This window comes from Protopterus annectens, chromosome 3.part1 (genome assembly GCF_019279795.1).
Source record: "Protopterus annectens isolate FY-2018-M chromosome 3.part1, PAN1.0, whole genome shotgun sequence".
NCBI lineage: Eukaryota > Metazoa > Chordata > Ceratodontiformes > Protopteridae > Protopterus > Protopterus annectens.
Genome location: NC_056732.1, coordinates 1,893,553,834 through 1,893,566,558, shown reverse-complemented (window position 1 = coordinate 1,893,566,558; position 12,725 = coordinate 1,893,553,834). Strand labels below are relative to the sequence as shown.

At 38.8% G+C, this 12,725-nt stretch overlaps 1 protein-coding gene across 1 annotated transcript in view; it reads right to left on the bottom strand.

Moving 5' to 3' along the window:
* The window catches only part of LOC122797949 (zinc-binding protein A33-like), a 172,768-nt gene extending 160,291 nt beyond the window's left edge, over window positions 1-12,477 (bottom strand). The window contains exon 1 of the mRNA XM_044066470.1: window positions 12,235-12,477. Coding sequence (XP_043922405.1) covers window positions 12,235-12,342 — 108 coding nt within the window. The 5' untranslated portion in view covers window positions 12,343-12,477. The remainder of the gene's footprint in view (window positions 1-12,234) is intronic.
* Window positions 12,478-12,725: the final 248 nt, after the last annotated feature.

Here is a 12,725-nt window from a genome sequence, read left to right as displayed (position 1 = left end):
TGAAGAAATGTGGGATGTTAACAGTAACTGAGGTAAAAACTTTTCAAATATGGATTAGAAAGGAACATAATGTCTTCAGTGGCTAGGCATGTGGCAGGACATGCTAGTTACCCATGAAGGGAAATTTAAATATTTCACTTATGATCTCAAATTGTGGGTGCCTTAACTGAAAAATGAACGAAAAGGTCACTTTGAAGGGAATAGAGACACAGTTTACAAAAGCAGTTGAAACACGAATAATGGTTTCTTTTTCTTTCAATTGAATTGATAAGCAATTAATTATACTCCATCTTAAATGGATTTAACTACTGAGTACTAAAATATTTAAGCTGTTTAGAAATCACTGTTTATTTATGAGGACTATATTTTCCTACTGCACATTTCTTTGTATTCACATACTTGGGCTTGCTATTTTGTACACATGCATAAGACAACTACACTAATGTTCCCAGTACCTGCGCCAAAAGCTTGCAGGATTTGTACTGAGATCTTATATGTCTATTCTAAAATATGTAAAACCAGCATGGCCTATCTTTTAACTACAACATAACACATATATCTATGTTTCTTATAGATCTGTTTCAGAATATGTAAAACCAGCATGGCATGGCCTGTCTTTTAACTACAGCATAACACATATCTATGTTCCTTATAGCTCTCTGTTGTAGAATATGTAAAACCAGCATGGCATGACCTGTCTTTAACTACAGCGTAACACATATCTATGTTATATAAAGTCATAGGGTCACAAAGTCATAGGAGATTACTGGGTTAATGGCCCAAGGGTCCTTAGAAGCCTAGCCACATTTATCCCATTTTCCCAATTTACAATAGCTAGGTGAATAAAGTTAAAAGACAGATAAGCCTATGCTATGATGTATAACACCAACTGCCTCTATCCATGAGGGACATTTGCACCCCCCAGGACTAAATTAATGAGTACCATCTATTGATCCAGGCTGAGATTGAAGAGAGTCAGGGAAGGCTATCCTTCATGTGAATGGGAAGCTTGTTACAGGCAAAGGGTAATCACTGAGACACACATCTATCTCTACAACGTGATTTATTCATGTGAGAAGTTAGATTAAAATCCTTGGAATTAATGACACTTGTGCAGTCTGATTTACAAATGTGTAACATTTCCAACAGGGCTGGATCAAAGACTGTCCTGTAAGCCAAAAACAGATCACCCCTTAGTAGGCCATATGAGACAGAATACAGTGATATGGCTTTCAATCTTTCCACATAGGACTTGTTTTTTATACCCTGTATCTTCCTGGTGAGAAACCTCTGGAGTCACTCCAGCTGTTGCAGATATCTGATGAGGTACATACAAAAGGGTACATTTTACTCAATTAGTGCTCTGAGGGTGGAGTGCAATGGAATTATAGCATGCTTTGATCTGGGTACCATGCCCTTACTTATGAGTTGTGCCACATAGAAGGACTTCTTCACAACTGCTGATATATGGTGGTTGAACCTCAGGTTACTGTCAACCTGAGTACCCAGCTCACATACCACTGGATTGTAATTAACAGGGGCATTTGCTTTCCCAAAGGGTATAAGTATGCATTTTTTGCATTTAGTTTCAATCCATGGTTTTGGCACCAATCATTTGTCTGTGTTTATCCTTTTTGAAGAATATCACTATCGCTTGGGGATTCAGTGATTGCCGCCAATTTGCAGTCATCCATGAACTTGGTCAGCAAAGGGCCATTTACATTTTCCTTGAATTCTGTGAAATATATTCCAAACAGAAGAAGGCACAGCACAGAACTGGTGACTGCCTTCTTGCTAGAGGTGGATTCATCCACTTTACAGTATGTATCCTGTCGGTGAGCCATTTGGCTACCCATCTGGGGATACAGGTGCTTATGCCTAGTTGGCAGAGTTTTTCTGTAATACCTGAGTTGAGGATTGTATCCAATGCCTTGTACAAGTGTAGGTAGGTGGTGTGCACAGTCTTTCCCTCATACATGGCCTTGGTGTCTTTCTCGAAGAAGTCAACCAATTTCAACAGACATAATCTACACTTAACAAATCCAAACTGGGCTGAGTCCAGAGTCTGGAGATTACATATGCCCTTGTTGATAAGATCCATGATAATCCTTTCCATGGCCTTACAGATGAGACTAGTCAGGCTTATGGGCTTATAATTCCCTGGGTCAGTTGATGGTTCCCCTTTGTACAGAAGGATGATTGTTGCTGTCCACCATTCTGCTGGAACATAGTCTGTCTGGAGGCTGTGGTTAAACAGGAATCCAACTGGGTCTGCTAGGTCATGTTTTAAGTTATTTAAAAGGCAACCTGGGATGTTGTCAGGGCCCACTGATGCCTTGTTTTAGCCTTAGAGAGTGCAGAGATGATCTGCTCTCTTGAGATAAAAGGCTGAGGAATGGTGGCAGGCATAATTTGGAGGACAGCCATTGGGGACAGGGAGGTGAAGTTTGAACCAAATCTGTCGAATCCAACAACTACGCTATCGTCTCTGTGTATAACAATGAAAAAACACAGAGGAAATGCAGTATAGGCTCCAAGACCGATAATTTTTATTGCAGCACAAAGCTTGAAAAATAATGTCATAAAATTGATGATCAAAATACAATATTCAAAACTGGTAAAACAATAAATAAATGCTGAATATCACTGGTTTAGTGCTTTCGCCAACAAATGTTGGCTTCTTCAGAACCAGTACTTCTTGTTACCATAAAATTTAAATAACTTTTTTGGCGCCAATTTTCTGGCTGCCATTCTTAAAGTCAAATCAACCCATTTTTGTTAAAACAGCATTCTGTTCTAAAACAATTTGCATCAATTGCAATGCATAAAATAAACATATATCTAAAATGCAATTTTATAAAATATGTTGTACATCTATCATATACCACAATTCTCCTATTAAATACTATGACATGCCCTATAAATATAATTGTGGAGAGAAAAGTAACACATCCGAACACAACAGGAACTATAGACAAAATTTTCACAGGAGATGGAATCCACAATATTGGAAACGGAGATAAATCAAAGTATACAGGTGACAACATCCAAGGATAGAGTATGGGACAGAACAGATAAGGAAGCAACAGCTGTGGATATAGAATCAAAATCAAAGAACATAGAAAGTGAAGGGAATTCAGTGAACGATATAGTAGTGGATGGTGTTACACACATCTACAACAACTACAAAATTTACAATTACACTAATTTTAATATAAACAAAGCACATTTCAATTTATTATCCAAGGGTATGAAATTTATACCCACACCACAGTTCAAGTTTGTAGATTAAGTATGTGAAATTAAACTATTCACAAAGAAGTTAAATGTATCTATTTTGTTTCAGGACAAACATAATGAAGATTTTGAAATATGAAACAAATTAAAGAAAAAAAGTATGTTCATTCCACCTACAAATTCACAAGTTGATCTATATGAAAACAAGTATTTAGGGACGTATATAGACATAAGAACAGGAACAAAGTGAAAAGGAAATCAGATAATTTAACATTTGAAGAGAGGGAAGTACTAAAAAAATCTAATGGGAGAGCAGAACATTTGAATTATGAAACCAGACAAAGGGGGAGGTACAGTTATGTATGACAAAATGGAATACACCAATAAAATATTAAATTCACTAACTCAGTCTGGGAATTACCAAACTGTATCAATGAATGAAATAAACATCACATATAGAAGTATAGATTCTTATATAGAAGAATATTGGATAGATAATAGAATGAATTCAGAGATTTATAACTTTTTGAAGGTAGAATATCCAGTGTTAGCGACAATAGTTGGTATCCGCAAGATACATTAAGACATCACGGACCCTCCCTTTAGACCTATAGTTTCTGGTAGACAAGCTAAAACATATCCTTTAGGAGTAGCTATAGATTCATGGTTAAAAGATATTTACACTCATATTCCACATTTAACAAAGGACTCGTGGGACTTTTTAGAGAACTTCCCTATAGAAGAAGATTGTAATAAACTTATATATGTGACTGTTGATGTCATTGATTTATTCACATGTATTCCCAAAGACCTAGGATTGGAAGCCTTTTGTAACAGCATAAGGAAATACACTAATTTAGACTGGGACAAGATTTGTTTAATAATGGACTGTATGTCCATGGTTTTCAACCATAACTACATCTACTACGAAGGAGAATGTTATTAACAAAACATAGGTGTAGCGATGGGTTCCGCATGTGCCCCAGTATTTGCGAATTTAGTGATGCTGTATTGGGAGGATACCAAGATATTCACGAATGAAATGTTCAAATATGTGAAACACTACACGTGCTTTCTGGATGATATATACATCCTATGGAAGGGCAGTGAAAAAGATCTGGAGGTGTTTATATCCTTTATGAACACCAGTAGTGAATTTTTGAAATTCACCCATTCCACCAGCAAAACAGGCATTCCATACTTGGATATTTTCATCTCGCATGACAGCGAAGGATTTAAGTCAGTGATATTTAGAAAAAATACATTTTCGAATGACTATTTACAATACACAAGTAACCATCCGAGAAGAATGTTATACAATATTTACAAAGAGCAATGTATAAAGGTAGCCCATATGACATCTAGGTACGAGGACATGAAAAATAAAATTGACTATGTGACCCAGTTATTTGAGGAAAGGGGTTATGACAAGAAAATGATGAAAGATGTACAGCAACAATGGGGAAAAAATACACTCCATTGCTAGGATACAACAAAAATAAACAAACGAAGAACAACAACACCAAAACAGGGAGTTTGGGAAGATATCAAAGAGCATGTGTGTTAGAATACAGTCCCTATGTACATGGGATAAAACATATAATGGAAACACATTGGAAACTATTTAAGGTAGATGGAAATTTGATTGACTATATAGGAGAAAGACCACTATTTGTTTATAAAATGGCAGACAATTTAAAAAATAATCTTAGAGAACAGTGGTAGAGTAAAAGTAAGCGAACATATGAATAAACAGTATAAATCTACTAGAAGATGTGGTAATTGTAATCAGTGTCCTTATATTATGGAGGATAGTATTGGACAACATCAATAAGACAAAAATGAGATTTAAATCAGGGAATTGTAACACTAATTTTGCTGTATATATGGCTAAATGTGAACTCTGCCCTGGATACTATATAGGTAAAACAGAAAGAAATTTTAAGAAAAGAATATATGATCACTTATACAGTATCAGGAAGGATGAAAACAATGCATTATATAGACATATAAAAAAGAAAGGGGCAGAACATAAATTTCGCTTTGCCATAGTAGAAAATATAAAATATAATCCCAAGGGTGGTAATAGAAGAGAAACATTGAACTACAGAGAAGTCTGGTGGCAATTATTTACAGATGCTTCCAATATACCAGGGTTAAATGACAATATATCAATAAAACCCATCTTAGTATAAAGAATGATGAGAAGTTGAGTCCAATATGTTGGGACTAGAATAATTACGTATGGTACAATTATGTTATTATTCAATTTAATCAGTGAAGTAATTTGTGTTTCAACATTTCGGCGGAAGTAAAAGAAACATATATTGAGAAGTATTGTAGAGAAATACACTCATTGTTCACACATATTATATTACAAATATATATATAGGGCATGTCATAGTATTTAATAGGAGAATTGAGGTATATGATAGATGTACAACATACTTTATAAAATTGCATTTTAGATATATGTTTATTTTATGCATTGCAATTGATGCAAATTGTTTTAGAACAGAATGCTGTTTTAACAAAAATGGGTTGATTTGACTTTAAGAATGGCAGCAAGAAAATTGGCGCCAAAAAAGTTATTTAAACCTTACAGTAACAAGAAGTACTGGTTCTGAAGAAACCAACATTTGTTGGTGAAAGCGCTAAACCAGTGATATTCAGCATTTATTTATTGTTTTACCAGTTTTGAATATTGTATTTTGATCATCAATTTTATGACATTATTTTTCAAGCTTTGTGCTGCAATAAAAATTATTGGTCTTGGAGCCTATACTGCATTTCCTCTGTGTTTTTTCATTGTTATACACAGAGACAATAACCAAATCTGTCGGCTAACAAATTGGTTATTTTCTCCATTTGAGTAGGTTTTTTTCCATCCCTATCAGCTCTATGCATGGCTGGATATTACCTTTAAAATTTTGGAAAAAGTTAAAATTCTTTGTGAGTCTCCTTAGCTGGGAGGCTATTTTTGCTTTGTAAGTTTCTTTTGAAGACTTAACTAGATCCCTGATTTGTTTGTTCATAGAATCATATAAAGTTACTAGGCTATTGGCACTGAGACCCTTATAAGCCGAGCTAAGAGTTTAGCCCATGTTTAGATAAGTCAGTACCCAAAGTCTCTGTCCAGCAGGGACACAGGTGGAATCCCAGGGGTGTATTTTCTGTTACCCATCCCGTCATCCAGGTTGTGCTTGAAAAGCGATAATGATGTACTCTGCTTGACATGAAGAGGGAGTCTATTCCACAGATGGAGGTGTCACTGGGACACAAATCTGTCCTGCCAACAAGTTCTATTGATTTCACAGACCCAGTTGAGGTCACATGTGCAGGTTACTCGAGTGGAGCTTGACTTGCGGATATGCAGCAGTCCCATCAAGGCGTGGTCTGATATTGCTTTGTATGCCAGACAGTTGTCACCTCTGAGAAGTCTGTATGAAACTGAGTATAGGGACAGGGCTTTTAGCCTATCTGTGTAGGGTAGATACTTTAGGCCCTGGATTCTTCTGGTGAGTAACCACTGTGGTCTCTCCAGTGGTGCTTTGCCTGTGCTTTGCGAGGTACATGCTGAAGGGGGCATTGTACTCAATACTTGGCCATATAAGGAAAGAATACAGGGATATTATGACCTCCTTGTCCTCGGATGAGATACTCTTACTTATGAGGTGGGCAATGTAGAAAGCTTTCTGTACAATGGAAGCAACACTGTGGTCAAAGGTCAGGTTTCTATCAACCTAGGTGCCCAAGTCCCTCATGACTGATTGCATGCTTAGGATGGTATTAATGTGATAGTATGTGGGGATGTTACTCTCCCCAAAGGGGATGATGATGCATTTTTTGGCATTCAGCATGAGGTCATGTTTCTAGCACCAGTCATTTGTTTGGGTGTGACCCTTTTGGTGGACGTCCATATCACTTGCGGAATTGATGATTGCACCCAGCTTGCCGTCATCTACAACTTTGATCAGCCATAGCCCACTGGTTTTGGCCTGCACCCGAGAGAAGTATATCCTGAATGACAGAAGCCCCAAGTCCAATCCCTGGGGTATGCCACTTGTTATGGGTCTACTGCTTGAAGTGGATTCCCCTATTTTGATTAGGTGGGTTCTATCAAGGAGCCAATTTGCTACCTATCTGATAACATATGGATTATTGCATAGTTGAGAGACTTTATCTATTATGCCCAAGTGGAGAATAGTGTTGAAGGCTTTGGCCAGGTCATGGTAGGCAGTATGCACTGTCTTTTCCTCGTCCATGGCTTTGGTGACCATCTCAAAGAAATTGACCAGATTTAACAGACATGACCTCCCCTTGACAAAGCCAGACTATGTGGAATAGAATGCATGGAGGTTGCCAATGTCCCTGTTAATGAGGTCCATGATAATCCTTTCCATGGCCGTGCATATCAGGCTAGTTAAGCTGATGGGTCTATAATTTCCCAAATCGGTGGACATTATACCTTTGTATAATCCACTTGGCTGGGACAAAGCTGGTACTCAGGCATTAGTTGAATAGGGTGCCTAACAGTGTTGCAAGTTCATGCCTGAGTTTATGTAGGATGCAGACTGGGATGTTATCGGGTCCCATGGAGGCTATGTTTTGCCTTTGAGAGGGCAGTGATGACCTGTTCCCTAGAGATAAGGGGAGGGGGACAGGTACTGGGGATGTCCTGATTTACTGATGGGGGGACAGAAGTGAAGTTTTCACTGAATCTGTCAGCCAGTACATTGGCTATATCCACAGCACTTGTGTATGTGGTGTCCTTGACCACAAGTTCTGAACAAACCTTGGTGCTTCCTTTGAGACTGCGGACATATTTGAAGAAGGCCTTATGATTGTCTCTAGCAGATGTGGCCAATTTGGACTCAAACTTAGCTTTAGAGGATTTCACTAGTGCTCTTATTTGCTTGCTCAGGCTAAGAGAGATTGCTTCCATTTGGGCACCTGCTCATTCTTGGTCCTGAACAGCAATTTTTTTCCTTTTGTTATATAGTTTATTTATTGCAGATGTCCAGCAGACAGGTTTACTCTTCGTTGCGGAGGATGATTTTGTCCTGTCAGGTATTGCGGACTCCATGCATCAATATAAGTGCTCATATAGTACTTTGGTGTAGATTTGGACATTGGTGCCAGTTCGAATTGGGGGGGCTGTGAAGCTGTTTTTACCATCCCACAGGAGGTTGTAATCAACTTTGGAGAAGTTTTTTGTTTGACCCTAGCTGCAGGGGAGGTCAGAAGAGATGCTGACTTTGAAAGTGACCAGTTTTTGGTTGGATCTTACCAGGGAGGATGATACTGTAGGGATGCTGCAGTGGTTACTCATGTTGGTTAACACAAAGTCCAAGATATTATCATCTCATGTTGGCATATCAACTAGCAGTGTCAAGGCACTTGCATTTATAAAACCGAGGAATCTCTGGGCATTTGTGTTCTGGCATGAGAAGTTTTCCAGTCTATGGTTGGGTAGTTAAAGTCACCCAGGATCAGGGTAAATGGTTGAATCTTGATAAATTCGAAGAGGTCCAGATAGGTGGAGTGGGCATCTTGAGTCAAATTTGGGGGCCTGTAGCTAGATATGATTTAAACAGGGGTCTTGACAATGGTTAACTGCACCTGGAGTGTCTCCTGTGCATCATACTGTTTGACCAGACTGGAGGTGTGTGTGTGTCTTTAATATATATTGAAATTCCACCTCCTTTGGATTTGCTGCCCACAGTTTGGGGTCTGAATGTATGATAGAATGAGTAATCTGGTAAGGCTGGGGTGCTCTCTGCAGCTTTGAACCATGTTTCTGTGACTGCACTAATGTCAGCATCTTCCAGGGTTAAGAATGCTTGCAATGAGTGCAGTTTCATGTTTAGACTTCTAGCATTTAGCAGCATGACCTTTAATTTGCATTTTGTTGAAATTTTTAAGTTGGTTTTATCAACCTCAGGACTTTTTCTAAAAAAGGCATTATAGGGGAGGCAAGGGCCTTTGCCAGAAGTCTGAAGCCCAAGTGAGACAGATGCAGGCCATCTCTAGCAAAGCATTGTGGTCTGTCAATCATATATTACCAGGCTGTCAGGTACTGGATCCCCCTAGAACGACACCAGAAACTGAGCCAACTGTTAAACTCAATCATTTTCTGTTTGTATTGAGGCATTATTCTGGGTGATGGCAGAATGTTGCTTAAGGCTGGGGACATACCTGCCTGGGACACATATTCAGCAAGCTCAATTATGTCTCTCTTCATATAGTCCAAGGAGGTATGTGTCAAGTCATTCACCCCAACATTGACTATGATAGAGTCATAACAGTACCTGTTGTTGAGAGACTTGAGTGCGTGTGTGATATGGCAGATTCTGGCACCTGACAGACAATAACTGTGACTTGCTCCTTATCCAGCCTGGTGAGAGGCACATCTGTGTGTCTCACAATGGAGTCTCCTATGACTAATATGTTGGGTTTATGGTTAGGACTTTGTGGTTGTGAGACACTGGTGTGTGTACTATGTGTGGTATGTATTGTGGAGGGTTGTGAAGTTCACATGTGCTTTTCCCTCTGAGGTCTCCTTTGTTTGGGTATGTTTTTGTTGAAACCCTCCACATATGTGGGTGTGTGTTGTATAGTTGTAGGTGGTGTTTGAGGTGTAGTGATTGTGTTGATAACCATCTCTGTGCCAGATATACTGGCTTGTGAGGGAGAGAGCATCGACTCTAGGTTCTTAATGTAATTGCATCTCTCACAAATTGTGTTCCTAGGTGGTAATGGTAGATTGTTGTCTATGTATATGAGGCAGCTACTACACTGAATCAGGATGGCCATATCAACCAGACTGGCAGGAGAAACGTCAGGAAATTGTCCACCCATATTTGTCAGAATCTGAAGGAGAGAGGCCAGGGAGAGCTAAGGGTAGGCCTAAAGCCCAAGTGCTTAAACCAAAACTAAGAGGCTTAGAATAACACTTACAATTTAAACAGGCTTAAAACAAGCAGTAATGAATGCAGCAGAAAAGATGCAACTGAACAGTTTGAAGAACAAGTAGCTGAAAAAGCAAGCTGACATAATAGAGTAGGAAACACAAATACTATAAAAGCAGCTGAGAATTTTTTATTTGGTAGAGTGGAAAGGGAGAAAAGAGGAACAGAAGATAATTCAAGGTTTAGAAACTAAGGGAGTTGGCCTTCCCAAAGGTTCTCTGTATTAAGTAGAATGAGCTAATGAGACTGGGCTGGGAGGCATGTCCCAGATCAAATTTACAGCAGGGGCAGGCAACTGCAAAGCCACCAAGTTTAAGAGCAAGATAATATGGAGGGAAGGTGGGAAACTATGCTACAGCTACTAGCTACATTATTTTAGGCAGAAAACACTACAGAAATTTTTATCACAGCAGAAAAACAGCAACAAGACACTCACTGTTTTAAACAGAAAAAGGAGCAAGGAGATTCTAGATAATGCTTTTAACTGCAAACAAATCAGTTATATGATACACTTCATGGCAGGAAAATCAGATAAACAACAAATGCTTAACAAATGGAGAACATTTCCAATTAATACATTTCACACAGTGAAACGTAGCTAAAAAAAGCTTTACAAAAAGTGAGACAGACAATTGTAGTACAACAGTGAAGATTAGTTTATAGCAAATAAAACACAGTAAAAAGTAGGCAGCAGACAATAAAAGTGCAATAAATGGTAAGAATAAGCAATATCTAGTAAAAATGTGTAATAAAGCAGGATATGTATTGTTATATATCACAGATCAGAGTTGTGGTCAGTGCCCCTCTTCCATTCAGCTCAGTGTGAAATAGCAGAATCCGTCACAAAGGTAGGTCTTAGACTACTGAATTCTTCTTCTTCTGCTGATCCTGCTCCTGCTTATTTTTGGATATTAGTTTCTATATTTTTTTCTATAGCATGTTTATACTAGAGTCCATGAGGGTGGTTTGTTTTTCTGTCAAGACCTGGCTTTACTCCAATCCCATACTGCCAATTCTATATAACTGCATAAGTGGCTATACAGGGCATTGATAAGCATCTCTGCATGAGATTCTGTGTTTTCTGGGTTTGGGGGAGCTTGGAATTTTTATGCCATTGCTTAGAAGGAGGTAATTTGTGATGGAGAAATGCTTTAGTGTTTTTGAGCTTGATGGGGTATCTGGCCTTATATTTATTTCAGTGGAGACCAGAGACCATTTTGTGGTCTAATCTTACTAATGAGGATGTTACACTGGGGGGTGCAATGCTCCCCTATGCTAATGAGTACTATGTCCAGGGTATTTGAGCCCCTGGTGCGTGTGATGACCAGCTGTTCCAGAGCATTTGAACTGGCAAAGTCCAAGAACCTCTGAGCCTGCTTGCTGGTAGTCATGTATGCTCCCCCGTCAATGGTAGAATAGTTAATATCATCCATGAGTAAGTTATTGGGCTGCATGGTGTGTGATTCTAGTAGGATTTAGCATTCAGTATATTTTTCTTGGTTCATGGTAGGGGGGTCTATAGCTGGGGATGATTTTGTGGGGGGTTTTGCCTATGGTTAGTTGTACATGAAGTAGCTCAAGACAATTGTACTGTTAGATCAGTCTTGAGGTGCACCTGTCCTATAGAAAGATGGATACCACACCTCCTTTGGGTCTTTTTGCTTAGTTGGTGGTCTTAATGTATGGAAGGAGTTGTTGCCTTCCACAGCTGGGGTGCTTTCAGCAACCTTGAACCATGTCAGCATCTTCCAAGGTGAGGAGTGCTTCTGTGGAGCAGTTTCTTGTTCAGCCAGTGCATCAGATTCCCAGTCTCTTGGAAGGTCTAAGACAGCTGTCTCATTGCAGACAAAGCATCCACTACAGATTCCTAGCACTGAGTAGAAGTACTTTAAGATTATCAAGAAAATAATTTGTTATGCTGGAAGGTTGGTTACATTGACATTGCTTCAAAGTGGACAAGGCAACATGATCTACAATAATTTCATTATGACCAGCACACAACGGAAAGGCTGTAAACATTTCTTACTGTGAGAAAAAGAAGAGGGTCCTCCTGCTGCAGTTTTGACTGAATGTCTGATATCTGCTTCTGAATGGTTTCAGTCTTCTCCTCAATTTTCTGCAGGTTTTCCTTCATCCTTCCAATAATTGTTGTTGTTTCATTCTCAAGCTGTTGAATCAGCTGCTGTTCCTTGTCCTGCAGAAACTGGTGCAGTATGGCAAACTCTGATTTAATGTGCTGCTTAAAACCCTGGGCTTTTTTCTGGAAGAGAATGAGTGGGATTTAAAACAAAAGAAACAAGGGACTCAACCATCTCACTGAACTTTAATAAAGACAAAAACATGATGAAACCACAAAGCTTTTGAGGTTAGAAACAACTCTTCATCAGTGTCCATCATAGTCTACAAGCTGTTCGTTTACAGCACTTTGTGCTATTAACAGATAACATGCATGCACAAACACATATCCATACTACACTCACTCTTAAAGAAAAAACAGACTTTAATGCCTTATAGGTT